Raw genomic sequence first — 22,827 nt, forward strand, 5'->3', positions numbered from 1 at the left:
GACCCCACCAAATCAGTACACTACTGGACCAGGGAAGAACTCTGCTGAAGTAAAGACTGCTGTGCTGTAAGGATTGCCACTTTGCTGTGACTGACTGTTCTAAGGAACTACTTCTCCACCTTTCTGAGCTGCTCTGCTGCTTGCTGATCTCTGCCCTACCGAGGACAAGGACTGGACCCATCTCACTTGAACCTAGAGTGAATCCAAGGGCTTGTTGAATAGCCTCCTGTTTTCTGAAGTCTCAGGGACACAAAAGACTTCCTGCAATCCTGCTGGTGATGCTGGACTCTGCCATTCCCCTCCAGTCCTGGGCCTCAGAAGTGGATTTTACTACTCATTTCTGAAAAAACTGACGCCTTGGCATGACTGCACGAGAAAATCTGCTGCATCGCCCATCTGAAAGAAACACGTAGAGATTGATTCCATACCTTCGAATTACCCCCAGGATTCAGACTGGATCCGGAAAGTTTTTCGTCAGCAGTACCCCTGCGTGTCCGAAGGTGGCCTCTTGCGGCTCCGCGTCTGTCGTTGGCGTCGTGGCAGCTACTTAGACACGGCCCTCGCGCGCTGACGTCTGTTCTTTCTTTTTCTGCGCCAGCAAGTGCAGATCCGGGAAAAGCAAGTACCCCTAGTCACTTTGTGACTGAGTTTTTTCGAGGCCTTTTGTCTCAATTTCTTCGAGTCGATCGACTCCTGGTTTCGTAGGGATGCCCGGCTTTAAGAACTGTGGAGACTGTCACTGCATGATGTCGGTGACGGACCCACACCGTGTGTGTCTCTACTGTCTGGGGCGGGACCACGACTCCAAGTCGTGCTCCGACTGCCAGGCCATGGCGCTGAAGACTTTGCGGGAGCAGTACCGAAAGTTGCTGGAAGTCCGGCAGTCGGCTCTGCGCTGCTCAAGGTCCTGGTCCCGAGGGAGGTCGAGGGACCGGTCGTGGAGCCGTCACCATCGTTCCTCTGGATCTAAGTCTTTGCCCTCGAGGTCAGGTAAGTCGAAGTATTCCAAAAAGAAGTCGAAGAAGCATCGTCGCTCCTCGACTTCCCCTCGCCCGTCGCGCGGCTAAGGGTGCGGGTGGTGCCACCCCCGCGTCTCCAGCGGAGCCTGCTACGTCGCCACTGGCCTACCCGCCCTTTCCAGGTCCATCAGTGACGCCTGCTCAGGTGCAAGAGTTTCTTGCTGCCAAGGCCCGACTCTTTGGCCCATATGGCCCTGCCGGTGCACCTACGGGCCCCACGGGCCCGACTGGGGGTCCTGTCCTTCCATTGCCAGCGGCTCCGGCCCCGTCGCCGGCAGCGGCTTCGGCCCCGCCACCGGAGTCGACCGCTCCTGCGGCACCACCTCCGACAATGTCCGGTGCCACCGCCGACCCCAGTTTCAGCCCTGAACCAGACATGGGAGGTCGTTCCTTCCAATACGTGACAGCCTGCTTGTGGAACGAGCTCCCACTCTCCCTTCGGAAAGCGAACAACCTCTTGGCTTTCAGGAAGGAGCTGAAAACTCTGCTTTTTACTAAGTAACCTAGTGTGACTGTAGTAGGTTTTTGCCTTTGGTTCTTGTTTCTCTGGGCCACTTTGCCAAAGCGCCGGGACACCCTTCTGGGGTAGCCGTGCGCTCAAAAAGTGCGGTTTAACATTAACATTAACATTAACATTAACATGGCGCCGGATCCTCGTCGCTCGACGCCAATTCCGACGCCGATGGGGCCTTTTTACCCCTATGTCCGTCCTCCTTATTTTCAGCCTGTTTCACAGACTTCGGAGGAAGGGGATAACTGGGAGGGGTCTGAGGACCCTCCCACACAACAGTGTGATTATGATCCGGACTGGGCAGAGGATTTGGGGGATGCCAGTGGTATTGACACCTCACCTGACCTTGGCATGCTGTCTCCTCCTACCGTGGCTATGGAGGAGGAAGCCAATTACACAGTGGTTTTGCGTAGGTCAGCCAAGGCCCTCCACCTCAAACTCCCTACAGTGGCCGTCAGGACTTACCTCCTGACAGAAGTGCTTCTGCTGGCGGCAACCTCTTCAGAGCGCTTGCTGCCTTTTAATGACGCACTTTCTGACGTTCTTTTGGGCACTTGGTCCAGGCCCAACACAGGGGCTCCTGTGGACAGGAACGTGGCCCGACGCCATCGCCCGGCTCCAGGTGACCCCCCTCTTTCTCTCCCAACACCCCACTCCAGAGAGCTTGGTGGTCCAAGCCTCTGCTTCCCAGAGCGCGTTCCCTTCTGCTCCTCCAGATAGGGAGTCCAAGAAGCTGGAGCAGCTTGGCAAGAAGCTGTTTTCATCTGCCAGCTTAGGGCTGCGGTAGGTGAACACCGCATGCCTCTTAGGCCGTTATTCCCACTCTGTGTGGGATGTAAATGTAAATGTGTAAACGTGTATGTGCTTATATAGCGCCGAATCACCCCTGGGGGTATCTCCGCGTTGTACTCATACCGCTGTAGGAACCCTTCCTGGCTATCCGTGTGAAGTGTCCACTCCTGGGTACCCCCATGGTGAAGCCAGGCAACCCAGCGCTGTTGGGGCCATTGTGGAGACTAAGCAAGCTATTGCCCAGAGTTGCAGCGTGGGACCCATGATTAGGATAGGCACTGATGCGAGAATATCAGGTCTGAGGAATTTATAGCCCGAGACCCTGCCGCGTCGGGAATCGAACCCTGGTCCCGGACCAGTGCTCTGCATCGAGGTCTGCCACTCTAACCATTGAGCCACACTTCTCCACGGTTACGCAGGTGCTGCCCAACTGTCTGGAGGAGGCACGGACAGTATTCTCCCAAGCTATAGCAGCTGGGAGAGACGCAGTTAATTTCACTATTCGTTGTTTGCTTGATGCCGCCGACTCGCTGGGCAGGGCGATATCCACGATGGTGGCACTTCGGCGCCACGCCTGGCTGAGGACAACTGGCTTCTCAGGGGATGTCCAGAACACTTTGATGGACATGCCTTTTGATGACATTCGCCTTTTTGGCAATAAAGCGGATAGTGCGTTGGAGCGCTTTAAGGACTCATGGGCTACGGCCAAGTCCTTGGGCCTGTCAGCCACTTGCCCTCCTCCGCCTTTCGCTTTTCACTCATTTCGTGGTCATGGAAGGTGTGCCCCAATATGTTCATTCCAGAGCCACAGGCCTGTGCAGCAACATCCTCAGCACGGACGTGGGAACCGCCAAGGCGGTTCTGGGGGCCAGTGGGCAGGTCAGTCTACCTCCACCCCGCAGCATCCACTGCAAAGCCTTCCTAGTCTGACCTTTCAGGCCCATCAAACCCCATTGGGCGGCAGAATTCGCCATCATCTCCCCCACTGGCGCAACATCACATCGGACAAGTGGGTGCTGCAAATTGTCAGAAGGGGCTACTCCCTTCACTTGGAGACTTCCCCTGCAGCCATGCCACCTCAGTACCACCGCATGTCGGGGGACCATCTTGCGCTTCTTCAGCAGGAAGTCATGGCCCTCTTAGCCAAGGGGGCCATCGAGCGCGTTCCTGGGCCAGAAGCAGGTCGTGGTTGTTATTCCCACTACTTTCTGGTCCCCAAGAAGGACAAGAGTCTGCGTCCTATCTTAGACCTTCGAAACATCAATCGCTTCCTCCGGAAGGAGAAATTCAAGATGCTCACACTTGCTCAGGTCTTGTCTGCCCTAGACCCACAAGACTGGATGGTAGCGTTGGACTTGCAGGATGTTTACTTTCATATCCCCGTCCTGCCAGCCCACTGGCATTACTTGCGGTTCACGGTAGGCCACGAGCACTTTCAGTTCACCGTGCTCCCTTTTGACCTTACCAGCTACCCTCGGGTGTTCACGATAGTGATGGCGGTGGTCGCAGCTCATCTGCGCATATCAGGGGTTCCAGTCTTCCGCTATATCGACGACTGGTTGTTGAAGGCGGGCTCGCCCCAGGGAGTCGTCTCCCACCTCCAGACTACGGCCAACCTCCTGCAATTGCTGGGGTTCTCCATCAACGTGACTAAGTCGCACCTGATTCCCTCTCAGAAGCTCCTCTTCATCGGTGGGGTCTGGACTCGGAGCAGTTTCGGGTTTATCCTCCCGAGCAGCGAGTCCGGTATATTCAGGCTATGATTCCGATCTTTCAGCCTCTATCCCGGGTTTCGGTCAGGATGACCCTCTGGCTACTGGGCCTGATGGCCTCCTGCATCCTTTTAGTGGATCATGCCAGATGGCATATGCGGGGTCTGCAGTGGGACCTGAAGTTCCAGTGGGCACAGCATCAGGGCAACCTGTCCGATCACGTCCAGATCTCGGAGGGTACTACACGACAATTGCAGTGGTGGCTCACGAATCGCGATTGGGTCAATGGCAGATTCCTCACCCTTCCCCAACCGGAACACTCAGTTGTGACGGACGCGTCCCTTCTGGGATGGGGCGGCCACATGGGAGAGGCAGAGATTAGAGGACTCTCATCTTCGGCGGAGTCCCGGCTCCATATCAACCATCTGGCGCTTCAGGCGATCCGACTTGCACTGAAGGCATTCCTTCCCTCTGTCAAGGGAAGAGTAGTGCAGGTGTTCACAGACAACACCACTGCCATGTGATACTGAAACAAATAGGGCGGGGTGGGGTCATGGACCCTATGTCAAGAGGATCTGCGCCTCTGGACATGTCTGGAACATTAGGGCATTTCCCTGGTGGTTCAACACCTGGCAGGTTCTTTGAACGCCAGGGCGGACTAGCTCAGCCGCAGGTGCATGATGGATCACGAATGGCGTCTGAACTTGGTTGTGCGCAAGGTCTCTTTCAGTAGTGGGGAGAGCCTTGGTTAGATCTATTCGCCACCGAAGAGAACGCGCAATGTCAGCAGTTCTGTGCGGTGGACTTTCCAAGGCGGAACTTGCAAAGCAACGCTTTTCGTCGCAAGTGGAGTTGCGGTCTACTATTCGCCTTTCCGCCTATACCACTTCTACCCATAGTGCTGAAGAAGATCAAGTGTGACCGGACCCAAGTAATTCTTGTGGCTCCGGACTGTGCTCGCAGGGTATGGTATCCCGAGCTACTCAGCATGGCTATCGATCCCCCGATACGACTGCCTCTTCGGGAGAATCTTCTGTCGCAGCAACAGGGGACGGTCCTCCACCCGAACCTGTCCAGTCACCACCTCCTTGCGAGGAGATTGAGCGGCGGCAGTTGACGTCTTTTGACCTGCCTCCCGAAGTTTGTGATGTTATCTTGGCAGCCTAGCGTCCCTCAACTAAGACGGTATATGCCTGCAGGTGGAATAAGTTTGTGGCATGGTGCACAGCAAAGGCTGTGGATCCCCTTTCTGCCCCTCTTTCAGAGGTCCTTCTATTCCGCCTTTCTTTGGCCCAGCAGGGCTCTGCTCTGGGCCATTTCAGCCTTTTTACGGCTTCCAGATCAGCCTTACACTTTTTCAAGTCCCCTGTTGTAAATAGATTCTTAAAATGCATTACTCATCTTTTCCCTCCTGTTCCTTTCATAATGCCTCAGTGGGACTTGAACCTGGTTTTGACATATCTGATGTGCGCTCCCTTCGAGCCCCTTCACAACTGTCCTCCTCGTCTTCTCACTATAAAGACAGCTTTCCTGGTGGCCATCACCTCTACCAGAAGAGTGAGTGAGCTCCAGGCTCTTTCTTTTAAACCTCCTTTTCTCTCTGTCCATTCGAACAAAGTGGTTCTAAGGACGCGTCCATCTTTTCTGCCAAAGGTTGTCACTGCCTTTCTTATCGGGCAGAACATCACTTTGCCCAACTTCCTTCCGCTTCCGCATCCCTCAAAAGAGGAAGAAAGGCTCCACCGTCTGGACCCAAAACGTGTGCTCTCATTTTACCTGAACCGCACACAACAGTTCCGGCTGGATGACCAGCTCTTTGTTGGTTATGTGGCCGCCAAGAAAGGTCGGGCCGTGCACAAGCGGTCCATCTCTCGGTGGGTCGTTCTGTGCATCAAGGCTTGTTATTCTTTGGCTAAAAAGGAGCCTCCAGTGGAGCTGTGCGCCCATTCTACCAGGGCAACGGCAGCCACTACTGCTTTGGGATGGGGAGTTCCCTTGCATGACATTTGTCAGTCAGCTACGTGGGCCTCGCTGCACACGTTTACCAAGCATTACTGCCTGGACAGCCAAGTCCGGAGAGGCGGCTTCTTTGGCCGTTCTGTTCTCCAGGACTTTCTGGTGTGATCTTGGTTCGCAGACCCACCACCGGGGTTGGTATTGCTGGGGTATTCTTAGGTAAGGAATCTATCACTACGTGTTTCTTTCAGATGCACAAGTTACTTACCTTCTGTAACAATATATATCTGTAAGAAACATTAGTAGTGATAGATTCCTCACCGCCCCACCCATCCTCCCTGTCCTCCGAACTCATTTCTAGGGTTAAGGTCATCCCTTTCAAGGCCCCAGTTTCAAGGCACCAGTGGTCACTATCTTGCATGGCTCTGCGTTCCTGGCTCGGAACGTCGTGTACAGAACTGGTATCAGCACGCGAAGGCGGCGTCTAAGTAGCTGCCGTGTCGTCATCTCGGCGACCACAACGCCAACAACGGAAGCGGAGCCGCACGACGCCACCTTCCGACGCGTAGGGGTACTGCTGACGAAAAACTTTCCGGATCCAGTCTGATGCCTGGGGGTAATTCTAAGGTAAGGAATCTATCACTACTAATGTTTCTTACAGACATATCGTTACCAAAGGTAAATAACTTGTGCTTCAACGCCGATGCAAAGGCTACTAGACGACATCAGATCCACAGCCCGCGAGGCTCAATGATGATGCTCTGCGGGGCTCAACGACAAAGCTCTGCATGGCTCGACAACGATGCAATATATTCACTTCAACGGAGCTCGACGGCGATGCGAGCCCCCTTTGTGCGGCTCAACGATGATGCTGTAGGCTCCCAACGTTGACAAAAGCTACTTCCAAGATATTTCTTCACTGAGACCTGTCTGGGTCTTGGAAACGGTCTGCCTTTCATCGTGGTCAGCATTAACTTTAAATTTGCACCGGTACCTCGCGACCTCAAATAACTTTTTGACCGCTAGTGACTTCTAAGCACTGTTTTTACATTTGATCTTTAAAAAATTCATATCTCAACCTCTACTTATTGGAGTTTGGTTATTTTGGTCTTGTTTTACTCAGATACATATTCTCTATCGTTCTACACTTGTGTGGAGTTGTTTTCATTGAGTTACTGAAATGTAAGTGTTGCACAAATACTTTACACATTGCTTCTTAAGTTAAGTCTGATTGCTCTGTGCCAAACTACCAGAGGATGAGCATAGGTTAATTTAGGGTGTGTATATGACTTACCCTGACTAGAGTGGTGGTTCCTACTTTGACAGGGTGCAAACCTACATTCTGTATTAGGTGCCGGATGATTGGAGTTTTTTGCTTCATTCATGAATTTACCTATACCGTTCTGGAATACTATGGTGGTACTATCGGCTCACATAAAAATAATTTCCTAACTATTGTTAACGAAAATATTGCCCCACTGAAGATAATAATAAAAAATTCATATCAATGGAACAATATTTTGTAACTTGCATTTAGGCCACAATATCTAGGTCAGGCAATATTTCTATCCACAGTATTCTGACATATGACCCATTAATAAGGGCCTGCTACTAGGACTTGGAATTGTCTTCATACCTCTCCATTTTCTGTGCTGTGCTTGAAGTACCAACACAGATTTCCAGTTAGCACATTTTGCATGATAACATCTGCTTTTCTATAGTGTATATCTGGATCATCTACATTTGGGTACCTTGGCCAAGAGGAGTGCTAGCATTAGCTGGTGCACGCCTGCCTCTAGGTGATTTACTTGGAGTTCCATTCCACAGAACGTTTGGTTCACAAGAAATGCTGGACAACTCTTCAATGTTGATCGATGATCTGAAAGATTTAAAACAACAGAGTGTTACATTGAAAGGTGCAGATTTTTATGTTTTACCAATAATGTGCATAATCAGAATAGTTTCTCCCAATTCTCTCACCAAGGATCTATTTGTTTTGCTGTTCACATTTCAACACATACATTAATATCTATTTACCAATAAAGCTATTTTTCTGTAGAAACATTCTGAACTCAAGGTTAAATGATACAGCTGGACGAGATTGACTACCCAGTAAAGTCAAGTATTGTGAGAAGTAGTGGGTCCCACAAACAGGCCACCCCTGACACATATTGGATTGATGAGGTTGTCCCAGTAATTACTGATCAATTTGCACCTTTAACCTCAGTACACTTGGCATCTGGACTAAGATGCACTGATAGTGGTACACGCGTACAGCCTGGAAACAGAAATTGTAGCAAAGCTGCACAGGTTAATCCCGAACCTACAAAACAGGCTGAACTGGGGATGGAATCAGTATCACAAAAGAGTGTAATTTTGAGTGTACTCTTTTGGAACGTGGCAGGGCTACGAAACAAATTGAACATTCCTGTCTGGGTGGATTTTATAGAGAAATTTGCTGTCTTGTGTCTCCAAGAAACTTGGGTGGTGGACGAAATCCATATAAATGGCTAGAAGACATTCCATACCCCTGCAGTTCACTCATTATATGGGAGACACAAGGGTGGAATTTGTACTTATGTCTCTAACTTGGTAAAGGCAAGGAAGATAGAGATGTCAAAATCTGAAATCTATTATCAAATAATTTTAATCTATACAGACAATAAGTGTATTTTGGCCCTGATAAATTTTTATGATAATGCTCCAAAAGAGCAATTCGGGGCAATTCTAAAAACAATTAATCGAGACCTGGTGAAAATAAAGGAAATCAGAGATCATGATGTGACTATCATATGGGGTGGGACTTTAATGTCAGATTATGCCCTAAAAAAGAGGCTGGCAATTGTGGCCTGATCATCGATGATAATGACCCACTGAATCATTTTTTGCATTCAGACCAGGGTGACACTTTAAATGAGACTTTCTTCTCGCATGACCTCGATTTCGCTAACTGTTTGTGCAGCCCTAGTGAAGACTTTGTACATACCTTTATCGGTAGGGGGTTTGAATCCACCATAGACTTTATAATCGGCCCTAATTGTTATGCTTCCCTCATTGAAAAGTACAATGTTCACATTAATGTACTAAGTGACCACCTTCCATTAAGTATCAACATTAGACTTTCAACTATGTCAGAGCAGCAACCTAACCAGCAAATAGTATGGACACAGAACATAACGTTGGGGAAATTAAATTCCCTCCAATGGTCTAGTTGTAATGAAGACGAACTAAACAAACAAATTGTAATGGAGGCATACAAATCAATCGTAGCTTGTCTGATGGAAACTACATCACATGGAGATATACTTGTAGCATTCTCTGAAATCACCGCAGTCATTCAAAATCTGCTAAGGGTGGAAAGACAAGAAGCACACACCCGCAGACAGGGCTGGTTTGATTCCAATTGCACCACAGCTTACAAAAACCTAAAGACGGCCCTACATAAGACTGAGAAGGATAAGGAGGAAATTAGAGAATGTAGGAAGGAGTATAATCAAGCACGGAGCACTAGAAGAAGGGAACTAAAGAAAAATGGATGGGTTAATCTTCATGAAGCTACCCTTAGGAAAGATAGTGCTTCATTCTGGCAAGCAGTGACCGCATCTTTTTTGGGGGAACTAAACAACCAATCATTAGCGGTGGCAATAGAGGAGCAGAAATGGATTGATTTTTTCTCTAGTGTGTATAGCTTACAGGGAGACACCGAAGAGGATAGTCTCCCTTTTAACTAACAGGGGGGTTGTTCTCAGATCTCCCCACTAATTAACCTACAACTCACACATGAGGAAGTGATCGGGGCCATAAACGCCAGCAAAAGCGGAAACGCCCCAGGTCCAGATGGGGTGCCCATCGATCTATTTAAGTCTAATCCCCCACTGTGGACACCTTTAATAACACGGGTCCTCCAAGCATGCTGTGCAAAGGGCTTTATTAAGACTTGGGCTGAGTCAATAATTTTACCTATTTTTAAGAAGGGGGACCGGGAAAACCCTGCTTGCTATCGCCCTATCTCCTTATTAGATTCATTGATGAAGGTTGCAGGTAGGATAGTTTTAAACCGTCTTCAAATCTGGGCGGAGGAATTCAATGTTTTACGTGATGCCCAGTACGGCTATAGGCAGGGTTTAGGGACCACGGAGCAGGTTTTGAATCTCAGTCTTTTAATAGGTAAATACACCCAGGTGAAACAAGGGAAATTATATTTAGCATTTGTGGATCTCTCAGCTGCTTTTTGACTGTGTTATTCACTGTAAACTGTGGGATATCCTGGGGGAATTAAAAGTGGACCCACTATTGATACAGCTTTTAAGACAATTATATAGTGGGGCGACCGACACGGAACCAAGGGGGAATGTACCGCGTCGTTCAAAGTAGAGGGAAGTCGGACAGGGCTGCGTCCTTGTGCCATTCCTGTTTACACTCTATACAAACAACTTGGAACAAGTAGTGGTGGCAAGTGCAAGCGACTCACCGCATATTAACAAACGACAGATAGTCTCCCTTCTCTATGCAGACGACGCAGTACTGATGGCCCCTAAACAGCTGGGCCTCCAAAAAGCCCTTACCTCTTATACTACTTTTATGGACACCCTGGGATTAAAATTAAATGCCCCAAAAAACTTTGTTATGAGCTGTGGTAAAGGGAGACAGAAATACACTAGCCTTCCCCTTGGGGAAAGCAGGGTGGAATCCACTAAAATGTTTACATACCTGGGGATCTTGATTAATGACTCCGGTTCCTGACGAGAGGCTGTCAAAAGCAGGAGTCTTCTCTTTATGAAATCAAACGCAGCGGTGGCCAACTTTGCAAAGAAACTAGGAAAAAGGCCCCCAGGGATACTCCTAAAGATATATAAAGCCAAATGTGAGAGCATTGCTACCTACGGGGCAGGTGTGTGGGGTTTTAGTGACGCTGACTGTATACAGCATGTTGAAAACGATTTTTTAAGGTTTATTTTGGCTGTACCCAGCAGTACTCCTGTTTATAACTGCCACAGTGAGTTAGGCATTCCGTACATCATGGATACCATCAAAGCTCAACCAGTATTACTCTGGCACAGGATTTGGAATTCAACCAGTACGGGTTTAAACCAAAAAATAATAAAGGACTCAATGAAATTGGACCATGCAACTAAAATCCTCTGGTTGAAATACATAAAAAAACTTTATGTGCAATCTCGGGCATTCAGAATACTATAATTGCCCTGAGTCAATTAATTGCATATCCAGGAAAGAGTTTAAAAAAAATTGTATGAGCCATCTGGAAGAAAACAGACTCACGCTGGAAATTAACAAGCAAACTGTTGTACAGCATCAACTGACTTTAACCACATATGAAATACAGCCTTATTTGTTATGCTGTCTAAAAGGCTATGATAGATATGTGCTAACGCGTTTTAGATTTGGGACTTTCCACCGATTGATCAGCTATCCTAACAGAAATGATTGGTCAAGAGAGTTATGTTGCTGCCCCTGTGATGATTTATCCCCACAATCTACTATTCATGTGGTCCTTTTTTGTAAATAATATGCAAAAGAAAGAGTGAGATGGATTTTGACCCTTTTGAAAGCAGGGGTTTGGAGGCAATGCAGACCAGCCTTCCTATACTTGCAACTACTGGATAGCTTTTACAGCGTAAGTGCAAAGGCTAGCTTTAAAAAAAATGTACTTAGAGTTAGGAAGATTGTTAGGGGCTAATTGTTATAATTAATCAAAATCGAGTAAAATATGAGCATTGGTAACGCAAGTATTATAAAATGCATAATATTTTTACCCGACCTCTACACTGCTGAGTCAAACTTACTCCTTGGACCCTTTTTTGGTAGATGAATTCTTCGTAATACCGATTAATTTTATGTATTTTAAGTGTGTGTTTAATATGTTTTTTAATTGTTACAACTGTGTTTGTCATTTTATATGACTAATATCGAATAAAGCTTACTTTGATTTGATTTGATACAGCTGATAAAGGGTGACTAAAAGGATTCCACTTATTGCTCGGACACCTTTGCCAGTCTCTCAGTGTGCACTTTAGATAAATAAGTTGATTAACAGAATCATGAAAATCTATCTTGGATGGCCATGACCTACCTGTTGTAAGGTGCAAGAGGGTCCGCGCTGAGTCTCCATTTTAGCTACACATTCTTAGCTTGACTTCTTTTTCTAATGGTGACATTTAACATGTTTTACACTTACACAATAGTGTGATCAGAAGCTTTTTTTAAATGTAGTTCATTTCTTAGTAAGCATTATTATCATGTTCCTCCTACACTCTGTCAAAGGCTAGTTACATAGAATGTAATACCCTTGTATTTTGGGTTATCCTCGAACACTGTGCACTGTGACTAAGATGCAGCCCTACTGACTCTAACCTTTATCCTGAAAAAAGATGATAGCATGTTCCATCCAGACCAGCATCCTGACACATCATACTCTGGTATGGGGGGTTAGGGTGTTCCAATGGATCTGTCAGAGGGTGTTCCACTACGCTCTCGTCGTATAGCTAGAATTAGACAGGAGTATAAGTATAATCACATTGTAAAGTTATAATGGTGTTTACCTTTTTCACCATTTGTGTAACTGCTGTTCACACTTTCTACATACAAAAATAAAATAGTTTTTAATACATTTTTGAAAGCTAGATTCAAAGCGTTCTTGTATTTACCTTGGGCATGCAAAAGTAGCAACAAAAGGGTAGATCTGTTTCCACGATTTCCTTTAGGAATAAGAGTGGTCATGTTCAAGGTTGCAGATACCATCTGGAACCCTACTGGGATTAGGGGTTCAGATGGGACAGGCATTGTGAGCTAGCTAGAAATTGGGCCAACATTTTCTGATGATATGTGAATAAATGAAAGAATGAATGAAAAGGGATTTATAAAGCGCACTGCTACTCCAAGTAGTGTCCTGGCGCTCTGCGCCACTGCCACGTGCATACAGAAGGTAAAATCTGTTTAGTCTTGGTTAAACAACCACATATTCAGTCTCTTCCTAAACTGAGAAGTGTCTGTAATGCTTTGAATCTCAGAGGGAAGTTTATTCCAGGCCGACGGACCTAAAAAGGAGAAGGATCTGCCAACGGCCCTAGTGCGCCTGATCTTAAGAGTGCTGGCTAAAAAAGCTATGGCTGAATCCAAGTAAACATGTATATGCGGGAGGCGTCTGAGACGACGAATCATTGTATACCTGTTTTCGGGAGTGCTAATTTTTCACACTTGCCATATTACTCGGAAAGAGACAACTGCCTTTCTATTTGAGATTTTGACTTGACGCTTCCCCTATATTTAATCGTGATAGAGATTTTTACCAAATATAGGAGCCTATTTGAAAGGCCCGTGCGGTGTTTTCAACATTCGAGTCAAAGGGACTCTTGTTAACAATCAACTGTATATCCTGAAGATGGTCTTACTGACGATTTTGCCACAACAGACCGAAACGTCGACTGTCACATCTATTTTCTTAAACAATTAATATTTTTGAGGAATTGTTTTCTATTGATGTAGATCCTGTTCCCTCCCTATATTTATCTGGAATAGATGTTTACACCTATGATTTGTAGGCTCTTTCATGTACCCTCCATCATGGTGTTTTATTGTTTCTGAATGTACCCGTCACATTTTTGTTCACATTAAAATTGTGTATCTATGAAAAAAAGATATACCCGTTTTTAAGTGTTCTGCTGAAAGTTCATGTTATGAACTACTTTATTGATGTTTAGATCTTTTTCATGGTTTAGTCACCAATTGGGGCTTGACACAAAAATAATGAATTTGCATGAAATTTGACTAAGAATAGTGAATGAAATCCCTTGTAGGCACCTTCACCCACTACTAGTTTATCTGCCCAAGCCTCCAAGGGTATATTGGGTTTCCCACTGGTTTGTTACTATATGGCTGAATGCAGGCATCTAGAAGGAACATAAAAACTAATACGTGATCTAAGGTATCCAGCGCCCCTCTGATTAAGGACTCTATGGACCAAAACAAGAGTCTTAAATAAGATTCTCTTTTATATGGTGAGCCAATGCAATGGCTTATGGTGAATGGACATGTGTGCTCTCAGAGGCAAACTCAAGAGAGTAGATAATGCCACATTTTGGACCGCATGCAGTTTGTTGATGAGGTAGTCCAGTAGACCCAGAAACAAGGAGTTGCCATAGTCCAGCCTAGATGACACTAGTGCCTGTATCACTTGTTTCCTGGCTGGGAAGGACAAAAAATGTAGAAACGTTCTTAACCGGTCCTAGGATACTTGTTTCTGGTTCGGGGAGGACCTGGCTTGGAAGTTCAGGCTGGACGGTTTCCATGAAGCACAGGGTCAAGTCTGATTTGCATATGGCCAGGTCTAAACTGGGGTGGCATGGTGAGCAACAGAATGATGGATTTAACCCATATCTCTGACTGGGGGTGAATGTTTTGATTTGTTCTGCATTCCGTCCATCGAATGTGTGAAACTTTCTTAAGAAACCCAGTAATCCAAAGCAGGACCCCACCACTGAATTCACCTGTGGTAAAAAAGAGAGGATATCATCGAATCTGATACCTAAATTCTTCGCAGAATTCACTTGACACCCTCGAAAAGGGCCATCAGCCGGCCAGAAAGATTGCCATGTTTCCTGGGCCTTCGTCGGAGAAATAACAGCTCTGTTTTTTCTGCTTTACATTTAAGCTGATAGTATGTTAGCCACTGGAAAACAGCTGACAGACAGGTTCAGATTTTTTCACCACGGAACCTTGCATTGCAGTCCCATGAACACAACAGCTGGGTGTCATCAGCATGCAAGATTATTTTTGCTCCCTAGGCCTACGCAAGTAGAGCAGTAGGAGTAAGGTAGATGTTAAATAAAGTAGGGCTCAGAGCCGAGCCCTGGGGTACTCCAACTTGAAATACACGTGGTCCGACAAAAAAGAAGGGATCCAAACCTCTTGCCTGTGTCCTTCTTGAAATTATGCCAACCAGTCCAGGGATTTGCCTCCAATTTCAACAGCTTTGAGACGTGCCATTAGCGCGGCATGGGGTACGGTATCAAACACCACTGAGAGATCTAACATTATCAGTTGTGCCTTCCCCCTAGAGTCTAAAGTACTCCTGATGTAATCTGCCACCTTCACTAGCGACATATCTGTGCTGAAGCATGGGCGGAAGCCAGACTGACTAGGATGTTATACATTGTTGCTTTCCAAGTATTGGGAAAGCTGGGAGTTGACATGCTTCTCCAATACTTTTGACAAAGCTGGAAGTAAGGATATGGGTCTGTAGTTAGATAATTTGGCTGGGTCTGTTTGAGATTTTTTCAGCAGAGGCAGGATCTTAGCCTGCTTCCAGGCCTGGGGTAACAGTGCAGATGATAGAGATTCATTTAAGAGTTTATTGTTTAGAGGGTCAATAATACTTGCGCCAAGCGCCAGCACATTGAGGTGGCAAGGTTCCGCTGGAGAACCCAACTCGAGGCTTTGAATGGCTTTCAGGGAATCTTCCAGAGAAAAGGAATCAAATTTGGAAAGGGACCCTGTGGAATTCTGATGATAACTTGCATAGATACTGTCTGGCATGGCTCCCTCCAGTAACATGCTGGGGAGAGACTGCCCTGGATGTTCCTGATCTTATCATGGACGTATTGTGCCAGCTGCTCGCATCAATCAGCTGATAGTTCTTGACATCTGGAGCTTGCTACCGGAGACAAAACAATTTACACAATTTAAAAGATTTCTCGTGATTTGTTCTAGGCTAGTTCAAATCTATCTTCCAGATAGACGTTCTTTGCTAATTCGACCTCCCTATAGTATTTCTTTAGAGCAATGTTATACTGGGCTTTAGAGATAGGACTAAATACTTTCCTCCATTGTCTTTCTAGAGCCTTGCACTGTTTCTTGCCTTCTTTGAAGGTATCAGTGTACCAAGGACATGAAAGCTCAACTCTATGTGGGACTCGTTTGATTTCTGGTGCTAGATCCTTAGAGGTATCTCCAATCAAATTGTCCAGGATGCGAGTGTCGCAATTCATATCACCCGAGAAAGACGATGTTCTAGCCGTCCTCTTATTGTGAAGTTCATATTGTTCAGATACCCAGCCTTACTTAATACGTAGGAACCGTATAACAATGCGCCACCAACGTTCTAGGTCAGGTACATATTTAATTGGTCTCCTAAGCAGTTCTTTTGTGTGCCCAAGGTCCCCTTTTCACCTCACACAGAGACGTCCATGGTGTTAGGGATTACCCCGCCTCAGCTTAATAGGAAACCCTATTTATGTCTGAAGGTTGTTAAAAGCATCACTCCACTAAGGTACTTTCCTTTCTTTTAAATCTATTAATTAAATATGGCGCTAGCAGCTATAATTCCTGTAAATTGTAGACATGCTGTTACAGCACTCTTTCAACTACAAGGCTCCCTTTTGGAGGGGGAGATCTTACCTTTGTGGTTGAGGTTCCCGAAACATATAAAACAGAGGTATTCTATTCTTGGGTTCACTTTCCTGCGCCTCCCATGCCACAGTCCTTACTTCATGAGCACTATGGCTCGTGAACAGCATTCACCCATGCAAATAAAAAAATTAAAATAAATTACAAATAACACAAATGCCTCAACCAATAAGGTCATGAGTGATATCAGGGTAATTTTGGTGGGGATTACACTTATTGTTACCTTTTTGTTCTTCTGAGAGCTCTGTGAGTAATCCACTGCTTTTTCAGAAGAAACTGAAAACCTGATTCTTTGTGAAAGTTTTACTCTAAAACTGCCGACCTAGATACGTATGCAAAGGGCCACTCCTTGGAGTAACTGGGCACAATAGAAATAGCCTATCATATCATATCATCTGGTCACATCTTTCACCAATTTACAGGTACTTTGATGTAAGCTAAGACATTTTTACTTCAAATAAATGTTTAATTTTTGCCTGCTTTGTCTATGCATCGGCCTGCCTAAACAACAGATACTTGCATTGTTGCTTTGCATGCTGATGGAATGCTGCCTTCCTTGCCGATTGGCTTGAAGACAGGAAAATACCGTTCCCAGAGTTCCTCAATTGGCAAATTCTGACCGTTTTTGTTAACTAAGCCTTCAAAGGACCGCTTACCTGTTTCAACATGCACCAACATGGCACCAGCCCTAAACTATTGTGTCTGGGTTGCTTGGCAATGCTTAAACACAGGAAGTTGTTTGCTCAGGTTATTTAGAATTGTGCTTTCTCTCTGGTATTACTATTAGCCACAAGCATGGAGGGGTAGTGCAGTTCTAAACAAAAGCATCTAACCAAGCCCAGACTTGGGTGAGGAGGGACCTGCACCTTCTTTGAGCCGATCTAAGTTCTCCCTTCAGGATGCTGATTTTCTTCAGTGGTTCTCAACTGAAGACATGGTCAAGAAGTCGACAGAGCATCACAAATAGCTCCAGTGAAACCACCATCAAGAGGCAGGAGATATGGTTTTGGGAGGGCATTTGGCCAAAATCAGCCTCAAAGGGTTCCACTCAGCCCTTTTGTGGGAGGGGACAAGGCCGTGGCGCACCCATTTCAGATATCTTCTGGCAATAACCTACAGTCACTTCAGCTCCTCCCATCACTCTCAAATCATGACTATCCATTCAAAGTTGGGGGGGATAAAGAGGTTTGCACCAGCGTGGAAAGATGATTTATCAGATGCTAAGGTACTACAACTGGTAAAGGAAGGCTACCACATACAATTTCTTCCCCTTCAGAAAGCTTTTTAATTTAGACCCTGTTCCACAGAACCCAGTCAGCTTGCAGGTCTCAGGATTCAAGACCACTTAGTAAAATGAGCAACTTTTCCAGTCCCGGAAGAGGAGTGGGGAAAGGGGGGCTGCTCACTTATGTTCTTGGTACAAAAGTCCTCAGGCAACGTTTGACCTGTTCTGAATCTCAATGATATAAACCACTTTATTCCCCATCATAGATTCAAGATGGTGAGTCTGCAGCACATTACTCCTTTCATCTTTACTGGCATGTTTCTGCCATATATAGACCTATTGGACGCTTACCTTCATATACTTATGCACTTTTTCTCTCAGAACTTTCTGAGATTTTTTGCTTTGGGCACCACTTTGAGTTCTGTGTTTTTCCTTTTGTCCTCTCTTCGGCTGTTAGTGACATTACTAAGATGTTGGCTCCCTTCGTGAGCAACCTACATTCTGTGGGTGTGCTGGTGTTTCCCTATCTGGATGACTGTCCGAGTTGCACTTCTTCTTTTTCAAAGGGTCTTCAGGATGTCAAGATAGTGTGCCAGTGCTTGGAATCATGGATTCCAGCTCAATGTCAAGAAATCATCTCTTGATCCTTCCCTGGACTGCAGTTCATCGAAGTCATCTTCAACACCAAAATGGGGAGGGTATCTTTGCCTCCCTCCAGTCAGGAGAAGCTTATGCTCTGCCTCAATCATCTGCCGATTCTTCAGGAAGCCCCTGCACGAGAGTGATTGAGGGTACAGGGCAATATGGTGGCTTCTCTGTAGCTGGTGCTCTGTCTCTCACCATCACCTGTTCCACCTGATTTACTATTTATTTAATGTGATTTTATATAGCGCGAACATTACCCAAAGGTGTCAGAGTGCTTTACAAAATAACCAGTTGCGTTACATAAGGACATGAGTTACATAAGAGATACAAACAGAAAAAATTGCAAATGTACAAGTTGTAAAGTCACTCAAGGAAGAGAGACAAACAGAAAAAATTGCAAATGTACAAGTAGTAAAGTCACTCAAGGAAGAGATACAAACAGATAAACTCTAAAATCACATAGGAATGGTAGTCAGTAAAAAAGGTCTACTATAAATACTAGAAGTTAGAGTTATATATATACAAATAGTGAATTTTCTCAGGATTACATTTTAACAGCGATTAGACTTGGACACTTATATATTACATATTTACAGAGCAGGAAATTCTTGCTATTGTTCAGCCAGGTGTTCAGGTGGTGTTGCACTCAAGGGTGGTGGTCTTGGGTCTGGAGTGATCCCCGAGCTGGAGATGTCCATAGGGGTAGAAGGCCGGATGGTGGTGGGGGAAGCAGCATGCTGGATCCCCGGGCTGATCTGGAGGTCATGCTGGGCTCCATCTTGTGGAAAGAGGAGGGCGCTCAAGGGTAGGCGGAACTGTGCCCGGCAGGCCCAGTGTGCCAAAACTGCGTATAGGCATTGTAAGCGGCGGGCGCCCTGTTTAAGTCAGGCAGAGGCACTATCTCTTGTTGAGATGGAATCTTTTCTTCCAGGACTATGACTAACTTGTCCCAATCGCTCCAAACATATTTCGGAAGTGGCAATAATGGCTAACCCCTTCATACCTAAACAAAGGAGTTCTTCTATCTGCTGATCTTCCAGTTACCATAACATGGATTCAAGCAGTATGCGCTGGGGAGCTACAATGGGAACTCTAAAAAACCAGGAACTTTGGTATGAGTTGGAGGCAAGGAACTCTACAAACTGGAGGGAGTTAGCAGCAGGTCTCAGAGTCCTGTGGTAATTTTCTCCTCTTTTTGTCAATAAGGCAGTCAAGATCAGAGTTGACAATCAGGTCTCAAGAACCTATATAAATCATCTTGGGGGTGCTCCAGCTCTTGCAGAACAGATAGGTTTATGACCATAGAAGAACTTGCTGTCACTGATAGTGATCTATCATCCAGAGAGCAAGAATGGGCATACAGATTTCTTGAGCTGGACATTTCTCTCCACAGTCTTCCTTGCCCTATTCAACAGTTTTCCACGAGACAGCAGATCAGTTCGACACCCCATGACTGGATCTGTTTGCCCCTCCACGAGATACCCTTCTTCCTCTTTTGTGTCCCCTTCTTTCATGACAGCAGATTTAGGGGAAATAAGCAATGAGTTTCATATGGCCCAAGCGTCTCCTCTATGCCATCCCTGTAAGAAGCTGGCTCTGTATATACTATACCAAAGTACGGTATAGTGTGCAGAGAATCCAGTGGAACCCCAAAGGTAGGCAGAAATAAAAGTAGATAATACCTTACTCTTTATTTGTGGTAGTGTGGGCAGGCAGTAAGGTTTTATAAGAGGGTAGTGAAAAGCATTTATTGTACACAATCAGGCAAGAAATTATTTCTCAAACTCAAAGACTTAACTCAGACCAATTTGTTTGTATAAAAATATTATTTAGTTGGCAGGGCACAAGAGGAGTTGTGCACGGAGACGGGGCGGATCCCGACCCCAGCGGTCCACCGTATGTTGCTGCCGGGTGCAGCGCCGCCGGCATCCCGGCCCCTCCAAGTCATGACGGCGCGTGCCTGCTTGGCGCGTGTTCATCGACTCAGCCGGGGTATTCCCCTGTACTCCCCGCTGTTACCGCTGGTGGGGCTACCTAGGGGTCGGGCGTACTACACGGAGCAAATGATGCGAGTGTGGACGGATTACGCGATCACAGAGGTGGGGATGTTGTTCTCTGGGGAGGGCCTGCAGCCCTTCGAGGCACTGGTCGAGGACTTCGAGCTCCCTGGGGGCCAATTCCTGCGACATAGGCAGCTTCTATTAGATTGCCGGAGGCAGTGGGGAGGGATTGAAGTGGAGCCCCCTACACACCCGGTCATCCATGCGATGCTGCAGATGGGGCCCGGTCGCCATCTAGTCACGTGGATATATAAAGCGGTGAGGGCCCTGCGGAGCCCTACGTTGGCGACCCTTAGAGAACACTGGGAAGATGACTTTCAACGGCCTCTGCACGATAGGGAGTGGACAAGGGCTTTGGAGTATACCAAGAAAGTGTCCCGTAACTACCGGTTTAAGAACATCCAGCTACATATCCTGCATAGGGCGTATCTAACCCCAGAAAAGTTGCAGAAATATTTCCCCGACGGGGTATTTGGATGCCCTAGATGCCTGGAGCCTGCTGCTTCGTTCAGGCACATGTTCTGGGACTGTCCGACACTCCACAGTTACTGGCACACGATTCACGCTACCCTAAAAACGGTCACAGGATTCCGGGACATGGACACATGGGAGGCGTGCGCGCTGGGAATTCATGACCGGCATAAGCAGCAGAAAGTGGAGAGAAGGTTTGCCTTCCTCATCTTGATCCTCGCTAAACGATGCATTGCCATGCATTGGAAGGCGCCGGGAGGGCCCCCTCTAGCGGCATGGGTGGGGGCTGTCAGGAAGTGGGGCAGAGCGGAGGAAACCACACTCAGAACGGAGGAAGCCCGTGGGATGCGCAAACACCCGATCTCAATGCCCTGGGCCATGTTAATGCACACATTCACGCAGGAGACGGAGGCCGCGGCGCACCCGAGACTGATAGACCCTCTGGGGGCACCCGCAACGCCGGAGTCCATCCCGGGTAGTGCGCAGGCAGGCCGGGCTCCTGGGGTCTCGCAGAGGTTGTCCCCCCGGGCCCCACGACCAGAGCCCTCATAGGCCATTTTGGATGCTCCCGCCCCCCCCTGCCCCCCTCCTCACCTCCGCGTGCGCGACTACCCCGGTCCTTTCCCACACGATGGTCCAGCGTATGAGCGCGCAGCTCCCAGTACTCCCGAAAGGCGACACAGTGCACCCTCCCCTTTCCCCGGTTTCTCCGCCCCCAGTTAGTTCATGGTTACTTAATGGCTGCACTTCCATAGCCCCTGCGACGCCCCTCACAGGGGGGGTAGTCCTACTGCATGGCACCCCTGCGGCAAGGCGATTATGGCGCGCTCCAGTAGGGTGCACCCAGAGGCTGGCCCGGGCACACATCTGCAGCCCCACTCAGGACAGCGACGAATGGCTTGAAGGGCCAGAAGGCTGCACGATTGTATGGACTGTGCACGGGTGCACTTGAAATGTAAACCTATGTGATGATGCCGATATCGCCTGTGCCCGTGTGTTATACTATCTATAAATGCCAATAAAGAAAGTTTTCAAAAAAATAAAAATATTATTTAGTTGTATTTTATTTTCTAGAACCAAGCCAGGCCTGGTACAGGTAAGTATAATAACACTTTGCAAGGATTATGCAGTTTAAATACACTTCAAATGCAGCTGGATGCAATTAGATTGGTCACAGGTAAGTCATTCGTAAGTAAAGCAGTTTGAATTACTTTTCAAATTACTTTTCAAGTTCCTTTTCAGATTACTTTTAAAGTACATTTTTCTACTCCGTGTGATATGCCTAGATATCACACTGGGACATTTGCTAGTGAATAGGTAGGTAAATCAGTTTTTGTGTATTTTCAGTTTCAGAGTTTCATACAAACCAACTTCTCACTTAGAACAATTTTCACAGGAAAGCAGTTCAATGCAGTCCTATGGAAGAAAGGAATATGCTACTTACCAGTATGCATCTGTTCTTGGCATGTAGAGCTGCAGAGTTGTACACTTAGCATAGATCGCCATCTGGTGTTGGGCCCGGATGTTTGCAGTTTGTTTTTCTTCTTGGACAGTCTTTGGAAGTCACGAGTTTGGTGACTCCTCCTTCGGTCCGTACTGCGCATGGGCTTCGGCTCCATCCTCAGATTGTTTTTCGCCAACAGGGAAATGATGGAGCGTAGTAATAACAGTGAGAAACCCATGTGTTGTATCTAAATAAGATGTACTGGAACGGATACAGGTAGCCGGGGAGGCGGGTGGGCGTGTACAACTCTGCAGCTCTACATGCCAAGAACAGATGCATACTGGTAAGTAGCATATTCCGTTCGAGGCATATGAGCTGCAGATTGTACACTTAGCATAGATTATATAGCAGTACCCAACCTTAGCGGCGACCACCGGTATCCGTTGCAGCTGTTTGAAAAAGTGTCTTTAGTACAGCCTGGCCCACCCTAGCTTGCTGCTTGGAATGCACATCTACACAGTAGTGTTTTGTGAAGGTGTGCGGTGTAGACCATGTGGCTGCTTTGCAGAT

At 46.9% G+C, this 22,827-nt stretch overlaps 1 protein-coding gene across 1 annotated transcript in view; it reads right to left on the reverse strand.

Annotated features, from left to right (window-relative positions):
- Window positions 1-22,827, reverse strand: part of TEX14 (testis expressed 14, intercellular bridge forming factor) — a 1,549,829-nt gene that overhangs the window by 275,416 nt on the left and 1,251,586 nt on the right. Inside the window, exon 22 of the mRNA XM_085647123.1 lies at window positions 7,742-7,869. Within this exon, the coding sequence (XP_085503249.1) occupies window positions 7,742-7,869 (128 nt within the window). The remainder of the gene's footprint in view (window positions 1-7,741; window positions 7,870-22,827) is intronic.

Source organism: Triturus cristatus, chromosome 3_2, assembly GCF_964204655.1.
Source record: "Triturus cristatus chromosome 3_2, aTriCri1.1, whole genome shotgun sequence".
NCBI lineage: Eukaryota > Metazoa > Chordata > Amphibia > Caudata > Salamandridae > Triturus > Triturus cristatus.